Source organism: Gekko japonicus, unplaced genomic scaffold (assembly GCF_001447785.1).
Source record: "Gekko japonicus isolate JY-2015 unplaced genomic scaffold, Gekko_japonicus_V1.1 scaffold442, whole genome shotgun sequence".
Taxonomy (NCBI): domain Eukaryota; kingdom Metazoa; phylum Chordata; class Lepidosauria; order Squamata; family Gekkonidae; genus Gekko; species Gekko japonicus.
In genome coordinates, this window is record NW_015174288.1 from 75,250 (window position 1) to 95,283 (window position 20,034).

At 45.1% G+C, this 20,034-nt stretch overlaps 1 protein-coding gene across 1 annotated transcript in view; it reads right to left on the reverse strand.

Moving 5' to 3' along the window:
* Window positions 1-20,034, reverse strand: part of LOC107121129 (inactive heparanase-2-like) — a 47,545-nt gene that overhangs the window by 4,113 nt on the left and 23,398 nt on the right. Inside the window, exon 3 of the mRNA XM_015423993.1 lies at window positions 15,122-15,283. Within this exon, the coding sequence (XP_015279479.1) occupies window positions 15,122-15,283 (162 nt within the window). The remainder of the gene's footprint in view (window positions 1-15,121; window positions 15,284-20,034) is intronic.

The window sequence follows — 20,034 nt, forward strand, 5'->3', positions numbered from 1 at the left end:
CCGCCGAAAAAACAGAGGAGGAGTAGCCAATAGTTGCATCCACTTCAGTTAGGTTAGGTAGTTTCCTTCTGGGTGGCGTGAAGACGAAAACGAAACTCAAAATATACACCAAGAGTGAAGTTTAAAATCGCGGCTGGCTGCTGCTATAGAAAACATGGCGACCATGTTTTCTGCTGCTCGGCGCTCCTGCTTCGGGGCGAGCCGGTCTCACCCCCGCCCTTGCCGTGGAAACGGGGGGCGCGGCCAAGCCTCCTGCTCCCGCCCTCCCTCCAGGAGAAGCGAGTGGAGCTCCCCCGAACCTCAGGGGGCTCCAAAGAAGCGCTCGGGAGAGGGGCGTTCTCGGGAGCTCCGAGAAATGCGCCCGGGCGCAACGCCGCACCGCCGGAAGTCCGAGTTTGGGAGCCGAAGTTGATTTCACCAGCTTTGATTTTGGAGTTGAAGAGGGCTTGTCGTCTCATTTTTTGGATTTTGTTTGAGAGACTTGGTGTTCTCAGAGTGAGAAGAAGGCTTCTGGGCAGAGGAGGCATGAGAGACCGCGGAGGACATCGTAGGGCATAATGCGGCTTCCAGAAGTATTGTTCGAAGGCGGGCAGCTCTATTTCTATGGGCCTGCCTAGTAAACTTAGCGCAGTGCGATCAGGAATCGACCTGGTGAAATTCCCCCAAACAAATTAAACAAAGGTTGTGGCCGTCGTTAGATGGAAGTTTTGCTGGACAATGGCGACATGACTTGAAAAATAGGGTGCTGCCCATGCAAAACCTTCCGGACCAAAGGGGAGGGGAAGGGGGGGAAGTGCAAAGAATGAAAGTGAGAGAAAAATAGCTTAGGAAATTTATTTCTTTTTTTTTAAGAGCAAAAACGAAGAAAAAAGGAGGAAACAACTAGAGACAGAAGTGAAAAAGAGGAAAGAGCTGAGGCGAATTGAAGAGTGATCGCTGACGAGGTGTGAACAGAAAGGCGGTCGAAGAAGAACTGAGTAGAAGGCAGCTCTCTCCCCTGCTCCGGGCATGTGCAGTGCGTGCCTGCTCCCCAGGGCGGGAAGAGAGCCCGCCAAAAAGACTCCTGAGGCAAGCTCTGGAATATTCTCCGATTGAGAGAAGCGGGCACAGAGACCACAACGAAGATCACTTGTTATCATTAATCTCACAGATATCATTTTTGGATATCATAGTTAGCCTCTCTGCTAATTATGGTGGTGCTTTAGTTGCAAACAGAATACAGTTGTTACAGTTAGATGCAGGTGTCAGTATTTCTTTTGATACAGGTGAATATTAGATAAGTTTCAAGTTTTAATCAGTATTTTCTAGGCAGGGACATGAAAGCTCATTGCATTCCATAATACAATTAGCAATGCTATATGGCTGTTGTCTGGAGCAACATGGAAGGAATCAAACGAATGCTTACTTTATCAACTGCATATTTCTGAAACCCTATTGCTGGGGTCAACAAGAACGGCAAGCTGATGAACCTCAAATTACGTATGTATTTGAGAAAGCTCTTCCTGGTAAGATTACCTGGTAGGGCACTCAAAAGTGGTTAGAATCTACAGGCACATTGCAAGAATTCAGTCTCGATGGTGTAGCCTGCCATAGAAAACAGTTCTGCTCTGGCCTCTTCCATGGCTTGCTGGCCACTTCAATCATTTTGCTCTTCTCAAACGTTTACACATTTAACTCCGTTTAAGTATCACAGAGTGGTCCTTGATGCTGGAGACTTCCTATCTTGGCAGCAGATGCTGCTCCAGAGAGCTGATAAGATTCTTGCTTTACCTATTGAGAGGCGGCAGTATTCTCTCCAGGCCAGGGTGGAACCTTAAAGAAACACTGTGTATCATTTGCTGATTTCCTTGTCAGTAAAAACAAACCCAAACATCTGGAAAGAGAGAGTTCTTTTTCCAAACCACATGTGGATTTCATTTTAGAACAGGCTTAGAAAGGTCTTTTGCTTCTGCTCTCTCTCTTTCTCTCTCTCAGGCCAAAGGATTCTGACACTTGTTTTGAACAACAAACAATACCCAGAAGAGAGACTGAGCATCAGTACATACCCCCATTCAGAGAGAAAGAAAGAGAGAGATTATCTGGCTAGTAACTGATAAACTCTGTTCCTTCCAAGCCCCTCCTATTCTTCTTCACACACCTACCTTACCAATTATTGTATAAGGACAGAAAGTTTAGGATCCAGGGTACTGGGAAGCAAGAGATGAAATTATTTTGGGAGGTCTGTACTTTTGCAGATACCTACCCAGCATTGCCTTCCCAATGAAGACAGCCTCTCTTTTACTGCACTAGTGTCAATAGCATGTGTGATCTTCTGGCGTTATGTCTCAATTCTGGGCCTCTGCCGGCAGCATTATAATAGCTTTTGCTGCTTTATTTGTGCGCAAAGCTTCTCATAGGTCTCTCTCACCATTGTGGCTTGAGAGATAATTGATCAACTAGTAAAGTGTAGAGTCACTGAGGAGAATGGAAAGGCCTGGACCACCCAGTCTCCTGAGCCAGCCGTGGACAGTTTGTACACTTGCAATGTCAGGAGAGGTTTACTCTGTTGGAGTCAACGTGATGATTCGCCTACCTTTTTACGTTGCTCCCTTCCCCACCTCAGCTATTTGTTTCTCCCAGAGAACCTAGTGATAGGTTGGCTCTGATGTGTCAGCTCTCTTCCTTTTTTAATACGTGCACAAACAGTGACAGTGTCATCCAAGACAAGTGAAGACTGAATCTACAGGCTAAAAACCAGATGTTCCCCAATCTTTCTTAGCAAGCCATATTTTATCTATGGCTTTCCCCTGAATTTATAGCCAATGAAGAGATGTTACTACATTAGCTCATGGAGGGGGTGGATATGATAAAACAAGAGAGGAAGAGCCAGACAAGGCCCAGAGAAGCTATCCAGAGCGCTGCAATCGGAGAAGCGTGACGAATGGGCAGTGCTGCTGCCGCCGGCTCCAGCAGAACGGCAGATTGGCTGGTTTGAAGTGATTGGCCACAGCTGGAGGCAGCATTGCACATACGCCATCTGGAGTTCCTTAAAGGAGCTTCCCCAGGTGATCCAGTCTAGGGAGCTCCCAGCAGAGGGAAGAAAAGGAGCAATTGAGCATCCCAGGTGGATCCATCCCCAGTGCCCCTTAATTACTTAATGGAAGATTGTTGGAATCTGCTTTAGCTTCCCCCTTCAAAGCTGTTGCTCTTGCGCCCTTGCCAGTGAGTTCACATTTCCTCCTAAAAGGGTTTTTCCCCCCTCCCCTCTTGTTTCTTCCAAGTAATTCAATAAGTGCAGTTCCTGGCACAGTGTCCCAGCAATGCTGGAAAGAGCAAAGGTGATCTGCCTCTCAAATCTATTCCTCTCCCTGTATCTGTCAGCTGTTTGTCCAACATACATTGCCAACCAGAGCCTGACGTTCATTAATAGGCAGTGGCATTCCATGAGATTCCAAACATGCCACGAAAGTAGTGATGGTAGAGCCCAGAAATGAATCCACGTAAAAAGATTAACATGCATGATCACACCCTTATATTTTGGAATCTGTTTTAGGAAGAAGACATGGGCTGGAGATCCTCCCGAACCCAGTCCGTGCTGATCACTGGTCCATTGCACAAGGGACTGTATTGCTCTGTTCCAATGAGTAGAATTCTCTGAAGCCCTTGTGATGGTCTAATGCGACCACCACCACCCCATGCTTTCCACCTTGCAGTAGTTCTAAAGGAACAATGCACAAAGACAGCCAGAAACTTGAAAGTCAGGTCTAGAAGCTTCTCCTTATTAAGAGGAGGGTTTCCAAGACAGCAGTTCACTTGATGCCATTTTCTTTGAAACTCAGAGTGCAATAATGGATCAAATGGGCTTTCGTCCCCGACCAGGCAGTAAGTCAGGATCTCTTTTTTTAATGTCAGATTAGAACAGCAGGAAGAACTGTAGATCATGAGGGCACAGACAGATGGGGAAATGGTTGAGAATGAAGCAAAGTGCTTGAGTCAGACTGTGTTTCTAGCAGCAGGTAGTGCCCCCACTGATTACGGCAACCCCTGTGGCCACTTGAATGAGAATCCAGATGCGAACTCACCCACTGTTCCTTCTTCCTTTGCTTTTCCTTCTAAGTTGTGCAGGAATCCCAGCAATAAAGAATTGATCTGTCATCAGGAACGTGTCCCTCAAGGCATGGATGAAAGAATGAGCAATGACCCCATCAGCACCATGACCACAGCATTCCTTCTTACTCCCCTTCCTCTCAGGAACTGTAGCAGTTTACAGATACCATTGTGTGCTGGGTTTTTTTTCTTCTTTTCATAAGAGGCAGCTTTCCCTCCCTTGTAAAAAAATCTTACCATAAGATTGGCCAAGAGTGCCCCCTCTATGAAACTGTCTATGAACTGAGTTTTAACATAAGGGCTCAAGCTACAGTCCTAACCACATTTACTGGGAGATATGGCTCCCTAAGTTCAGTAAAACTTACCTCTGAGTAAGTGTGCTTACAACAAGGCTGAAAGGGAGATGTTTTCAGATGGGGACTGAGCAAAAAACCCCAAGTTGCTTTCAATAGCAATACAAGAGTTGCACAGGTATTACGGTGTATCTGAAACTGTTTGTGATATGCTGTGGTGTCCTTCTTTCTACTCGTGTACACTAGCACCAGGTCTTTCCAAAAGCAGTAAGAAAAATGGCATATCTAGATGGGCTCACAACCAAGCAGGCTGTGAGCCCCTCTGTGACCTACCTGAGAATCCCAACCCATGGGATGAAGACCACAGCCATACATCATCCATGGGAACTTTACTACAACCCGTTCAGACCAATCACCCATCCCACCACATACAGGACTCAACAAGGTACCCCTCACTGTACAGAAGCCTTACTTACTAGAAGCCACTTTCTCCTCTTGGCTCCATTCTACAGCCTATGGGGGTTGCCAAGTCCAGCCCATAAGCAGACACCTGTCATTTAGATGCAGAAAAAGTCCACCAGGTGCACAGTGATTGGGAAAGCTGCACCTGGTGAAGCTCAATCTGTTAGGCTGCTCTTGAAGAAACTGGTCTCCTAGGATAAGGTTGACCTAGAAATTCTAATTACACTTCTATTACATGCCTCTCACTTCTATTACATGCCTCTCACTTCTATTACATGTCTCTCAGTGGTCATACCTCCTCCACCCATTTTACTCCGTATCCTTCTTCTTCTTTTTTTCTCATTAACAGCAGAATTTCCCTAAATCTTCTGAAAGGAAACTCTGTTTCCCCAGTAATTAACAGCAGGGTGAAGAAAATGTAGCTGTTCATCCATAGCAAGCGCAGCTTTCCTTTGCTTCTTGAGCACTGAACATTTCACTATTCCTCAACATCAGCCCAGTTCATACGAGGCATTTTGGGCCGGGAGTGGGCCGGATCGGAAGCGCAGCAAACGGGCGCGATCCCACGTCAACATCTGGCTGGCGTTGTGCTCCCGTCTCTGATCCGGCCCTTCCCCCGATGAATCGCTTCAAAACTGAACCACCTACCTAGGTGGTTCATCAGTTTGGTCCGTATCATCGCTGGCCGTGGGATCGGCGGCGCGTCTTGCCGCCGGCTCATTCCCGGGCCCCAGCCGAACTGCGCATGCGTGAGCATGCGCAGTTCGGCAGCCTCCCCTTCCCGAGCGTCCCTACCTCCCTGGCATCTGATCGTGCCGGGGAGCAACGGCGCGCGGTGCACGGGATCCGTGGGATCCCGCCCGTCCGGCTCTTTTTTGGTGCGGCTCTATTTAGCCGCGCTTTGCCGGGTGTTTTCCCTGCCGTGTGGCAGGGGCCTGAGTGAACCTACTAAGCTGCATTATAATGTGCCAGATCAGTCATCCATCAAACTCAGTAGTATTGGCTCTTCATGGCTTTAGGCACAGATGTTTCCCAGAGCTGCCCCATGAAATCCTTTAAATGGTGACTGAACCTGGAACTGCATGGATGCATAGTAAGTGCTGTATTGAGCACTGCCCTCCCCAGTCCAGAAAGGAAACCTGTTACAGCCTCAGCAAGAGGAACTGGTTCTGATTCTTCAGCTCCTTCTTCCCTCCCTGCTTTTATTTGTATATCCCTTCTCATTCACTTTATTCTTGTGGTTCAAACCTTCGCATCAAAAAAACCCCTCATTGTCCTCCTCCCATATTCACATCTTTATCACTCACTTCTAAGACTCTTCCAAAAGTCCATTAGTAGAAACTTTAAAAATATAAGATGTTTCATATTATGGCTTGGGAAAAGCACAATGAGAAGATACATATGTTATCACATATAAGCATCAAATATCATCTGTTTTTTCCATCATCATGTAGGGATGCCAGCCTCCACATGGGGCTTGGGGAAACTCCCAGAATTATGGATCCTCTCCAGACTACAGCGATCAGTTCCCCTGGAGTAAATGGATGCTTTGGAGGGTAAACTCTATGGCATTGAACCTCACTGAAGTCCCTGTCCTCCACAAGCTTCACCCCCAAATCTCCAGGAGTTTCCCAACCTGGAGCTGGCAACCCCTCAACCCCTGCCAGTGGCTGGGGTGCCCCTGGCAACCTGAAAAGATTCCAATAAAGGTGTCCAAATGATTGCCACAAACAAGGTAGCATTCAAAAGTCCACAGTGTTCATACAACAATTACACATGTTCATTTAATAAAGTTATATATGAACTTTGGAACTCATATTCTAATCTATAGGCACCAATGGTAGTCAGATAGGTTGTGAGACCTTTACTTGAAATGTCACTCCATGATATCAGAGCCAATAAGCCAATGTCATCAAGATAAGCAGAGGGAGAAAAGAGGTCAGAGAGCAGGGGGGGGGGAGAAAGACCATTAGGAGAGATTCCAGAAGGGCTTTTCACCATGAGATGTGAAGAGATACTGAAAACATTCACAACAAATGGGATGTAAACATAATAATTGTGCATAGCTGAAAAACAAGATGGATCCTGTTGAGAACAGTATGTAGCAATTTTAAGTAGAAAGATTGGTTTAGATAGAATGTGGAATCCTATGTAACCATTGGAACAGGTTTGCACATACATGTTCTTAACTTGTTGACTGTAGCCTCAACTAATGCATACCTGTACGAGCCATCCCAGACTAGTCACCACAGAGAGAACCTTCACATTACCCATTATCAACTCAAAGACAATACTTCGCATGGTAGGCAGCATTTTATTTTTTTGCTATATTTGTAGCCCATCTTTCTCACTGGGACACAAAGTGGACTACACAGCATAAAACAAAGCAATCCAATAGCATGAGATATCTAATAAGCAATACCTGCGCCACACTTAGGTGCATGCCCCATTACTGGTGGTTGGTTAGAACTAGGGGTGATCAAACATCCACCAGTTTAGCTCATGTCCTGTTCTTCAGTCATGAACAGAGAGTCCATTCATGTTTTTGGCTATGTAGTAAGGTGATTCACCATATTCTCTCCTAACAGCACTGTACAATAAATATTTTGTGCATGCATATTCTCATGCAGCCCAATGGAATTGTTTTCCCCCTCCCATTCTTGTTGTGCTGCTGGCCTGCTCAGCAGGCAATTGTTTAAACAGACAGCTAAATCAGATATATAAATGCTGTTAGTAACATTGTTACTAACATGTTACTAGCATGTGTGTGTGTGCATGCTGTTTGTAGCATTGATAGCTGCCAGTCTATTTGGATCAGCAGTTTCACAGATGTGCAGTTTTGTAAAAACCAGATGCAAACCAGTTCCAAGTCATTCAATGCCAAACTGAACAGATCCAGAGAACAGACAATCACATCTGATTGTCACCACTGAACTCAGTAAGTATAACTGTCAAACACCCTGGACATGAATTTCTGGCATTCGAACTAATAAACAATGAGGCAAGTTTTGTATCGTGCTGCATATTCACAGCTTCTTGCAAAGTAAAGATGGGGAAACAGAACATTTTTATATGGTACACTAGCCATACAAAATGTATGCATGTAAATCAGTCTCATATCTCAAGCAAACTGTTTCCCACATACATGCTGTAACTCGGAGATGTTCCATGAAATATAAGCAATTTAAATATTCCACTAGCTAAGATTCCTCTTCATTGCAGTCCCTCTTTTCTTTCTTATAAGTAGGTGATTGAAGATGCTCACATTTTTGTCAATATGTCTTACAGAGAGATTGCATTGTGCCTTACCAATGAGCTTAGAAGACCCTAGACCCAGCCAAGAACCAACCCAAAACTTAGCTTCCCAGTTGGTCCCACTCCCTATCAATGTGTCAGCTGACTGAAAGTTGGAAAGGAGAGTGGAGGGTACATATTAAAATCTGACTTACTAAAGTGAAGGTTTGGCAAACAATTTATTTCCATCGGGTATTTAAATACTACTTTCTCCCTCACTCCTCATGGGAAAAATCAACAGAATTGACATTGCTGGGATATTGCTACTAGTGAGAAGACAACTTAACTTCCATCCTTGTATCCCAAGCACATCAAGGAAGAGCAGCACTTGGAGCTGGACCAAACTGAAGGCAAGGAAGAGAGCTCTTCTGGTACCGAAGCTCTTTCTCCAAGCCTTTCAGAAGAAAGGGGGAGACTATGAAATAGTTGAGGTTAGACAGAGTAGAGTAGATAAGTAAGGGCTTTGCGGGGCACATGCCAGTCCCAATCCAGACAGATCAGCAAGGTTTGCCTGGCCAACTTGCCATGTAATGCACTCCCCACATCAGGCGCTACTCGTTGCAGGATGTGATCATGGCAACCTCAGCACATCTGGCTGCCATTAATGAGCCTGCAGTCAGGTCATGTCCTTTCTGGTTGTAAATTCCTCCTTCGGGCAGCCCTAACAGAAGCACTGCAGGGGCCACTAGGTTCTTGCCTTCAAGACAACAGTGAAATGTTCATTTCACCCTTTTCAAGGAAGCGATTAGTTAAATCAGCATGAGGCTTCCAAAGCAGGCACAGAGCCGGATGTCTGCACATACGGGGCCGGGGCCGAGAGCCACGTGCTGGGGGAGCATTTCAAAGCCACAGCCTAGGCTCTGAAATAGGATAAATGTGAGGGATAACAAACAATTAACAAATTTTGAGACATTATCTTTTTAGTAATTAATCAACTAACTGATTTCCTTTAGATAAATGTGCACATCATCCCTTGGAAGCACAGGTGCTTCTTTGATATATTGAAGCATGTTAAAATCCTTTAACAATTTTTTGCTTATTACTCTGTATTAGGCAAGGCCTCTAATAATTATCTTTTTCATTCCTGATTAGTATAACATACCAAAACAAATAACCTCAAAAACAACCAAGGATATTCTTAATTTGCACTTGAACAGATTAAAATCCACCCCTCCAGTTAGTCAACTAAAGCTGATTAACTGTCTGATTAAAACTCAGTCCTAATAAATACAGCTTTTAATGGGAAAGGTGACAGCCCTTGTGGAATGCAGAAAGAGGGAATGGTAACCAGTCTACATCCACATATAGAAAAGACTGTATATTTCCAAAGTACATTATAGCAGTAATTGATTCCAAAAGTGTCTGCCGAATTCTAGTCTTGCTAGGAAATATGTTTTCCTTTTCCTTTAAATACTGCTCAAAGCCAGGACTCCATGTTGCTCTAAACTCAACTATTTAGAAAGCCCCATGCAGAGCACACTGGGACATTAGTGACTGCAAGAACCCGAGATAGTATAATGGATGTTTTAGACTTGTGCCCATGTAGGGGGCATGCTGCAGTGTTCATGCTCTGGGCCAAATTAACTGCTGAAGTGGGAAAGGAATTATTCCCCAGGCCCAACAGGACAGTAATCCGGTAGAATTTGTTTGACCTGATAGCATGTGCTGTTGCTTTCTCATGAGAAACAATGTGCCCTACCAGTACACTTCTGATTGTTGTGGCAAACTGTGATCCAAATATCATGGGTGAATTATGACAGGAAGGTCCTGCCTTGCAGTGGAGGAACCAGCCCTGACAGACTTTGATTTCTTCCAACCCCACAATTTTAGTCCATTGGGGTAGGATTTTTTTTGTATTCATTTGTTTTAAAGATGTTTTCCATGCTCAAGTTCAGATTAACATATTGAAAAGCCTTCTATATTGATAAAGCTAGTAAGCAAAATGTCTATATTTTCCACTGTGACATTTCTGTCCTCTACATGTGAAGCAAATCAGTCCCCAATGCAATAAAACAAATTGTATACAAAACTTTGTGTATATGTTTTTATGTACATTTTTCTGGGGAGGGGGTTGATAGTTTTCCTCAAACTCTCAAACAGATCCATGACCCAAAAAAACTTAAGCACCACAGCTCTATAGGGTCTCCACAGAACCCTGTGATTCTGCAAAACTCTACACTTTCATACAGAAACTTAAAAGATAGGGAAGGGAAGGAAGTAATGGATATTTCTTGGTCATCTCAAGATTCAGTGTTACCATACAGTGCATAGCCCAGAATGTGCATGTATACAGAATTAGTCCATAGAACTGAAGACAGATGGCCACTGAAGGATACAGTACTCTCAACAGTCAAAGCCACAAATGGAGTAATATCAGAGTCTGGGAAAGTCTGGACAGAGTAATTGTTGAAGCCGATTGTATCATCAGGGAAGTCTTGGGCAGTTCAGTGAAATGCACATGCTTTGGTTCAAGCACAGACTGACTTGCCATGTGTGGCACTCCTTATTTGGTTGTTTGACTCAAAAATCCATGAACATTCTAATATATCAATGTTGAATTAGAACCAGTGTTCCCTCTAAGCTGAGTTAGTGTGAGCTAGCTCACAGTTTTTTAGCCTCTGGCTCACACATTTTTGTCTTAGCTCAGAAAGGATGGATCCAGAACAAACTAATTGATGCAGGAGCCAAATCACTCGCTCACAACTTTAATCCCAGTGGCTCACAAAGCAGAATTTTTGCTCACAAGATTCCATAGCTTAGAGGGAACATTGATTAGAACGTTCATTGATTTGTGAGGATTCTTATGTACTTTTAAACTATCTGCCTATCTCTTGGAGGCTTAACTGAATGTGCCCTTTCTACAGCTAAAAGATTGGGACCGATTCTGCAAAAGCAGTTGCGCCCTCAGTCTGCCATTTCCCCTAGTTGTACTGCTCAGTTTCCCACTATTTACTGTGTGGCCACATTTTAACCCACATCTCCCCCCAATTTCTCCTGCATCTTCTTGATCCTAAAAAATAAGAATCAAGAAGACGCAGGGGAAATCGGGGGGAGATGCGGGTCAAAACACAGTCGCACAGCAGATAGTGGGAAATTGCACAGTACAACTGGGGGAAACAGCATACCAAGGGTGCAACAACTGCTTTTGCGAAATCAGTCTCATATTACAACACTGGAAAGATAAAAGCCCACCTCCAATAAATGGATTGAGGATCTTAGAACTCTATCAACATTTGAACACATGACATATAGACAGCAACTTCATATGGACTTGTTTTTAGATATTTGGGAATTATTTATAGAGAATTATGTATAGATCCACCACCACTGTTATAATTTTATCTTGTCTTTATGTATTGTTTTTTGTTTTCTTTTAAAAATCTTGCGTAATTGTTGGATTTTAGGTTTTTCCCCCTTGTTCTTTTTCTTCTGCTGTTTTGAAATAAATAAATAGTGTATTTAAAAAAGAAAAAAGAATAAGGAACAAGCTAATAGAATGGCTGAAGGAAAAGGAAACTCCCCTACCTTGTAGAACAATAATAAATTTCCTTCAAAGAGTTTGGGGTTTCATGCTTACTCCTCCATCTGGCAAATTTCCTGTGAAGTAAGTCTGGGTGAATAAGGGACAGAGTAACCGACCCAAGCTTCAGGGCTGAATGGGGATGTACATACAGGTCTCCCTAATTCTAATCAGACATATTTTCCTGACCTGAAACAACCCCAGGGAGCTGCAATTTATCTCTGTTGGGGAAACTCAAGTGTAGCCATTAGGACATACATTTCCTCAGCAGGGCAGATAGTGGTTCTCCAGGGCCATTGCAGATCAGGGAAATGGTCCAGGGGGAAGGCCCCTAATCCCACATGGCATGTTTCTGATCCAAACTGGGCTCCAGCACTCCTGGGAACTGAGTTCAGAGTACAGAACTTGCAATGCACGTTTGACCACCAGGACCCAAGGAGGACATGAGGATAAGGCACTGTGTCTTTAGACCCTTGGAATCTTATGAAGGGCTGGGCGTAAGCTTGAAGCATACTGTACAGGGGCACAGAAAAATAATTGCTAAATTTATTCATTAGGACATTTAATGGGGTATCAGCTGCAGGCACTTTGGGAGGGGCTTATTTAGGGTTTTAATGTATGTTACATGTGTTTAAATTTGGAATTGCAAACCAGCTTGAGCCACAAAGAAAAGAAGGGGGTATAAACATTTTAATATTCAATACATAAATACTCTTGTTACTCAGCCAGATCACCCTAATTGTCAGTGTGTGATGAGATGGGGTGGCAGCAATTTCAATCCTTGTCATGTGCTGAAAGACTATGAGATGGATCAGCAGCCAGATGCCCACTGCCTAGTGAAATGTCCCAGGGATTCACTGCACAGAGAAGGCTGATTGTCAATCAGGTTCCCAGTCAGGGTCTTTAACAAAGGCAACAGCACTGCCTTTGCACACAATCTTGTTTAGCCATATGAAAAAAATGCTAATTTAAAAATAAAATAAAATCGACTGGGGATATAGAAGCAAGACCTTTTTGACTAGGGTTGTCGTTTTCTTTGGCATAAGGAAGCTGCAGGGGTCTAATTCTCATCGGGAGTTCTGCAAGACTTGATAATAGTGGTAGCCACGTGCCAGTGTGAAGTCCCACTCATGGCCTGGGCTGCTTGGCTGTCCCCTGCCCTTGTGTGCAAGCCTGCCTGATGCATCTTCCTCCTGAAAGCTTTTGCGTTTAGATCTAGAGGGTGCAGGTGTAGTTACCCCCTAGCACCAGACAGCTCATCTCCTTCATGCAACCCCAAAAGACAGAATCCATCATAGCAAAGAGAAATATTTACATGGCTTTGTCTACTTCCAAGTAAATATTATGTTCTACCCTCAGAGAACACAGAGCCAAGTTACATTTATGAAATCAGAGATTAAACTTCCTAACAATTATCAGGCTGCGTCAATCCAGTCCAGGGAGACTGGAAGGCTATCCACACAGCTTACTGCTGTAGATAGACTCTGCTTCAGTAAGACACCTGGAGCTGAAATTCTCCTCCTTCCTCCCCCATAAACACACTTTAAAAGGCCAAGAGCCCTAAGAACCAGGTGCCCCACAGACATCAGGTCCCTGGCAAAAAATGCAAGCAATGCTCTAGGCCTCTTTGAAACAGCATTGAGGAACCGTGCAGGAGGGAAAGAACTTTCCCTTGGAGGGGGGAGTTTGTTTAATGGAGAGTAAGCAAGTTGTCAGGGAAGATTCCAAGAGCTCAAGTGGGAATAAACAGCTAAGGGGATTGTGTTACCAAGAATGAGAAATGGCTTGAAGGGATCCTACTCAAACATCAGCCAGGCTCAATTCATCACAGCTAAGTTTCTTTTTCAAGAGGTTAGGACAGCTCCTAGTTTCATGAGATTCTATCCTGCTAAGAGGGGTTCCATTACCTACCAAGGTAAATTGGACATTTGTGTCACAAAAACCTGAGAAACTTGGGGAAAATGTTATTCCCAGCCTCTTTTCTGAGGATTCATGGCAACAACCTGAATACCTCTTGGTGGGGATTTTCACTGCCACCCACTGGCCAGAGGTGGGAGAACTGGACCCTTCCGTTCCATCCTCTCACTGGCCAGACAAGACATAATCCATTTACGAGCTTCATGCAACTCTCCCATTTACCTCACAGCCTGTCAGTCATTTCAGGACCCATTTCATGGATAATTCAAACAACACCCGTAACAGTAACAGCCACTCAACTCCATCTGGGCCATTATCTCTTTTATATTTGCTCTTTAATATTTACTGGGTTCACCCAAAGTGCATGTGCCGCTTTGGCTTCAAGGACACCAAATTTAGTAATTGCTCCATCCCTTCTGCTGAGGCCAATGGGAGCAGAGAGAGGGGAAAAGAACTTTTTAAAAACATACACACACAAAAATCTGCATCTCACACCAAAGAACCCATGTAAAAGTCGACAGAGAGTTTCTGCTAACCCTCCCCTTCTGCCCCCACCCAAGCAAATCTTGCAGAAATGCAATGGCAGCTGTCTCTGAAGAAAAGCGCATCCCAATTCTGAACTTCTCAAGAAGACTTATGTCAGAGATGCGAAAGCAGAATTTTTGAATTAAGGGACCACTAAGATCCTACAAAACAATTCTGTCTGTCCCCAGACAGCCCTATATATTTTAATCACTACATGATTAAAAAGGAGAAATAATTTTTTTTAATACTATGTCTCTGCTTGGATGTGAAGGGACTGGGACATGTGGCAAAATACTTGTTTGATCCCTAGGCCACTGCCTAAAGAACTGAATGGCTCTGGACAATAAGGAAAATGCCAACCCTTGCTTAGGCCTAGGAAGCATGAAATAAGGGACAATTATTTATGAGGAGCAACATCTTTCATTTAAAAGACATTGGAGCACTTTGGCCTCAGCTGAAACCGAGTGTTGTCAGTTAGGATGGTGGGATAATAGTCCATGAAGAGATGTTGTGAGAGTAAAAAGAATATATATACCTCATGCAGCAGCTATTGTCCACTTCCAATTAAAACATATGTGTTAATTCTTAGTGCTAACAGGGTCGTAGTCATAGACCAAGACTTCCCTCTGCAATCATAGCCCAAAAAATGGATAGACAAAGGAAGCCAAATCCATTCCTACTGTAACTTAAAATCATCTAGCTTGGAGAAACAGAATTCCCCAGTTCTTCTCACTATTTATGTAATTGGCACCAGACGTTAGTTTAATATAAGATATGGGCAATTTGTTTACACTCTGCCATTCTCAAGCACTGGCGGGATCCCAGTTGTGCACCAAATGAGGAGTTTCTGTCTAGGTCACATTTTAATTTGTGACACATTCTTAATGACCTTGTGCTGAGTATTTAGGATATTGCCATGATTTCTTCAAAGCTTTGTAATAGGTTGCCTTGCACCGATAGCCTCTCTTGTCGTCACAAAACAAACAGCGTTTCTGTACCAGAGTTTCAGCAGATGCAGCCTTACCTGTTAGTGTGAGATTGGTGTAGGTGTTGGAGAACTGCTCCTTGAGGAGAACCAGGTGCATCTGAGCTGCCTTTTCCCTCTGCAGCTCTAACATGATGTCTGGGTGCTGGGCGATCTTGCAGCCTTTCTGCTTATCCAAGGCAATATCACTGCGAATGATGTCTATGGTAAGAAACAGTAAGAGAGGAAGAAACAAGAGACTCAGGTCGTGGTCACACGGATGTTTAGTGCGGGACTCGCAGCTGATTTCTCCCGCAGTAAAGTTTCCTGTCTACATTATTTCCCGGACTTGCAGCTGATTTCTCCCGCAGTAAAGTTTCCTGTCTACATAGGCAAACCCGCTTCCCGGTCCGAAGCCGGCAGACTCCCGCGGTTTCTGAACTTTTATCCGTGGTTTTTTTGACACCTGTTGGAACAGGTGTTTTCTGACATCTCGCGTTTTGTATCTGCGGTTTTGGTATCTGGACAGCAATCCGCCGTGACCGCGCTACCCTCCCCCCCGTTGGTTTGTTTGTGTGTGTGTTTCCGGTTTTAGCTATGCGCTTGTGCAAACAGGCGCTAGCTTTTATTTTGGTCTTTTAGATCCCACCGAGGTCGCCGTCTGCGCCCAGCTGTCAAACGAGAGAAAAAACCTGCTGAGCACTGACAGAGCCGGGAACTTTGTTGGGAGAAAGCGAGCGAGTTCAAAGCTGCTCCCGGGTGTGTGCGCCGGCTGGCCGGCCAGCTAGCCAGCCAGAGCCGCTCTCGCTCTCCTCTCCCAACTCGTTCTACCCACACCGCCTCCCCACCCGGCCGGTCCCTTCTCCGCATGGCGGCGGCTGCACATACACAGACCCACTCCCTCGCCTGCTGCTTCTCCCTCGCTTATCAGTGCAAGGCGCCGCGGGAGAGAAAAGGAGGCGGGCTGGGAAGGGAAGCCCCCGCTGCTGCCGGGCAGGGGAGGAAGCCCGGGCAGTGCCTCTTGCCCGAAGGGGAGTGAAAAGTTAGGTGACAGGGTTCGCGCCTCCTAAACCTCTCGCCCACTCCGAGTAGGGTCTGGCACTGTGCTTGGGTTGGGGGGGGGTGTTTGCCGCCAGCGGGTAGGAGAAAGGACAGCGAAGGTCTTTTTATTAGTTTGTATGTACACCCGAGCGCATAGGAAGATGAGCGCATGCCCAGATTAAAAAAAAACAAAAAAACCAAAAACGCCTGTATGAACAGTACTTTGCACGAAGGAAGCGGAAGACAGAGGGACCGTCTGACCACCTCCACCTCCAAGCGATATATATCTCAAGCGATATAAAATGTCACGGATATAAGAATTGCGGGAAAACTACCGCAGCTTCCAGCTGCATCAAAGAAGCCAAAGCCAGGACTATTAATCCCCACCTGCCCCTTTCATGTTTGCACTTTCTTCCATTTCATCTTTTGCAATCATCTCAGGTCTCTGTCAGCTTTCAACAACAGGGCTCTTCACTCTCCATTCTTGCCTTTCTTCTTGTGCAAGAATTTGCCTAGATGTGGCCTGTACAGCTTGTGACCCCCTAAGCCTGACACAACATACCAGCTATGTACTGAGGATTGTAAAATGCTTTGTCAGCAAACTACTTTTTGCACTGTTGTTGGACCTGTACATCTTCCTAAGTGATGCTTACCATTATTTGCCAACAATACCCTTCTGGGATTTACATCAGCCAAAGAGGTCTGTGTCCATGCAAGAGAATAAATGGATATAAGTTTACATGAAAAATGGAAAATTCAGGAAGCAGGGGGAGAGCATTTTAACCCCTTTCGCCAAAAAGACTTGACAGGGAGACTCTAGCATGAAATCAGAAATTGTTTGCAAAGTCAATTCTATTTAATTTAGACTAAGGCTGCGATCATACGCACAATTAGACCCGCCATAGGTGCAAATGCTGGGCAGATTTAAAGGTCGTGATCAGACAACAACATCTGGGAAGCGCCCCACAACCGTTGGCAACCCATTCTGCTCCACCACAGAAGTGGAGTTAAAAGACACCAGGGAAAAAAACCAGTAGTAAACGGGTTGCTACAGGCCACGGACAGACTTTCCAGTGTCTGATCACTCCAGCACACTCTCATGGCATCGGGATGGTCTGATCAAGCCATCCCGACTCCGTGCTGTTGTTTTCCCCCCCCTTCGCAGTATGCGCATCATCACAAGCTCCATAGGGAGCCCTCGGTGCGGAGGTGCGATTCATTGATCCTTCAGATAAGCACATGGGAGGGAAATGGCACGCAAAAAAACCAATTCACCCCCCAGTTGCATCTGATCATGCGCTGACGGACTGCACCCACGGCTTCAAAGGGAGGTGTAATTGTGCACGATCCCACGTCAACATCTGGCCAGCGTTTCGCACCTGTCCCCGATCCGGCCTTTCCCCCGAAGAGACGCATCAAAAATGAACCATCTACCTAGCTGGTTCTTTCAGGCCTCCCGCATCAAGGCCAGCCGTGGGATCGCTGGCCTGTCTTTCTGCCGGCACATCCCCTGCTCCTGCCTGAACTGCACATGCTCAGACATGCGCAGTTCGGCATTCTCCCGTTCCCCTCCGTCCCTTCCCCCGGCATCTGATCGTGCCAGGGAGGGAATGCGCCGCGGCTCAGGGGATCAATGTGACCCCGCTGCGGCGTGTTTCTTTTGGTGCGGCTTTCAAAAGCCGCGCTTCAGTCCGTCCCTTTCCCCCCCGTGTGGCAGGGACCTGTGTTGCTATCCTGCACACACTTGGCTCTGCATAGAAATATTACAAGTATACTGCTACCATTTGAATTTCTCTCATCATTTGGTTCTATGTCACATACTTCTCGCCTCTGTATTCATTTATGCAGGGGTCATTTCGTAGAAAAAGAGGTGCAGGAGCTCATTAGCATAACTTATTTGCATATGCCACACCCCCGACATCACTGGAAGTGTGTCAGAAGGCAACACCCACCACTTAGGCTCCACTGGACTGTTTTGAATTGCTAGCTATTGGGGGGGGGGGAATGTGCAGATCTGTCCTCACAGAGGAGGGGGAGCTTGTACCTGAATAAAACTTGGTCTTAAAGGTGCCACTGGACTGTTTTGGGTTGCTAGCTGTGGGCGGGGGGAGAACGAGCAGATCTGCCCTCACAGAGGAGGTAAAGCTTGTACCTGAAGGCGGGCGGGGGGGGGGGCTCTGCAACTTACCTGGCTGCTTCTTGCTCCTCGTGGCCCAACTGAGGGCTGCTGGGAGCAGGGGGTGGGACTTGTTGCATCTGCAAATCACTGGTTTGGGCTCCTTACTACCGGAGCTCTGCTCCTGTGTGCTCCCACAGGAAATGACCCCTGCATTTATGTATACATCCATACACACCCTTCTGCCAACCAAGGATTAGACTTAATGCTTCTAACAAAGTGGGCTCTAGTCCATTAAATACATAATGCATTTGTTAAAATCCCATAGAAAACAGTTGCTTTTCCTTAAAACAGATTAATATGGCTAATGCAAGTTAAGCAGTAACCTATGGATGTACAGTAGGAAACTTATGAATGAAGATCCAACCCAAACCTTATATCATTCAGAAATAGCGAAAGGGTTCCTAATTCAGCCACAATTATTTCTAATATTCACCAGCCACTGGAAGTTTTCCAGTCTAATAGTGAATCTGATACCTTGCTGTCTGATTTTGATTTCCCTTACAGAATGGGGAGAGAGCAAGTCACTATCAAGTGATATATGATTGTGATGCTGTCCAGCTGAAAGAGGATCAGGATCATCCCAGCTGGTGCTTTGCCCTCTGCATTTCCACTTTCTGTTGACAAATATATCACTTCACTGGCTTGGGGAGGGCTTTCTGATTATACATGGGGCTTACACCTGAAGTATTCTGTTAATTGAGTTTGGCCTATCAGGATCAGGTAGGAAAAAAGAAGAAACTAAAATAAGACAGATAGGGTTGCCAGCTTTGGGTTAGGAAATTCCTGGAGATGTTGGGGGTGAAGCCTGAGGAGAAAGGGGTTTGAGGAGGGGAGGGACCTCAGCAGGGTACAATGCCATAGAGTCCACCCTCCAAAACAGCCATATTCTCCAGAAGAACTGGTCCCGGTTATCTGGAGACCAACTGTAATAGCGGGAGATCTCCAAGTCCCACCTGGAGATTGGCAACCCATAAGACATTCCCATCGGGGAGCTTTGCTGTTTTCTGAGCAGCTTCTTTCTTTGTGAATTGTGAGTTTTGCCCTGTATTAATTCTGCCCCATTTTAACAACTTTTATCCTATACTTGCCATAATATTTGTTTAATAAACTGTTTCTTGTTCTTCATGCCTCAAATTCAGCCATACATTTTTTTAAAAAATTCAGCCATACATCAGAGCATGCCTTGACAAAAGAGGGAGTTGCCTGGAGGTCTAGTAAAGCGCTAGAACCATAGTGGTGGCAGTCAGCTTAGGCCCTTGCTTGCTCCCAGCCTGAAGAGGGCAGGAGGGAAGGAAGGATGTCTGTGGCAAATCTGCTCAGCCTCACATCATTGCATAACACCTTATAATCAGGATATGAAAAACATGGGCATCTGCAGGGAAGAGCAAGGTATTTCATATGGAAGAGATGAGCTGCTGCCCACAATCACTTTCAGGGAATTTTCAGAAATAAGTAGACTCAAAATTCTATAGACTACTAACTTATGTGATTTTCTCACTTCCTTTCTTACCCCCCCCATCCCATGTTATCATTTAAGATTCTCATGTATGAATAATACTGATTAGTGCAGATAACAGCACATACATTATCCATCTATACCTGTATATTGTTCACTCTATGAAATGGGCCTTACATGTTCACACATGTTCACAAAGTGTTCTTAGCCTTGTCTTTGGACCAACAGAAACCAGAAAACCTGTGAGATTTGTCCTATCATTCCTTTTTCACATATTAATTTTACCTATTTAGTTCA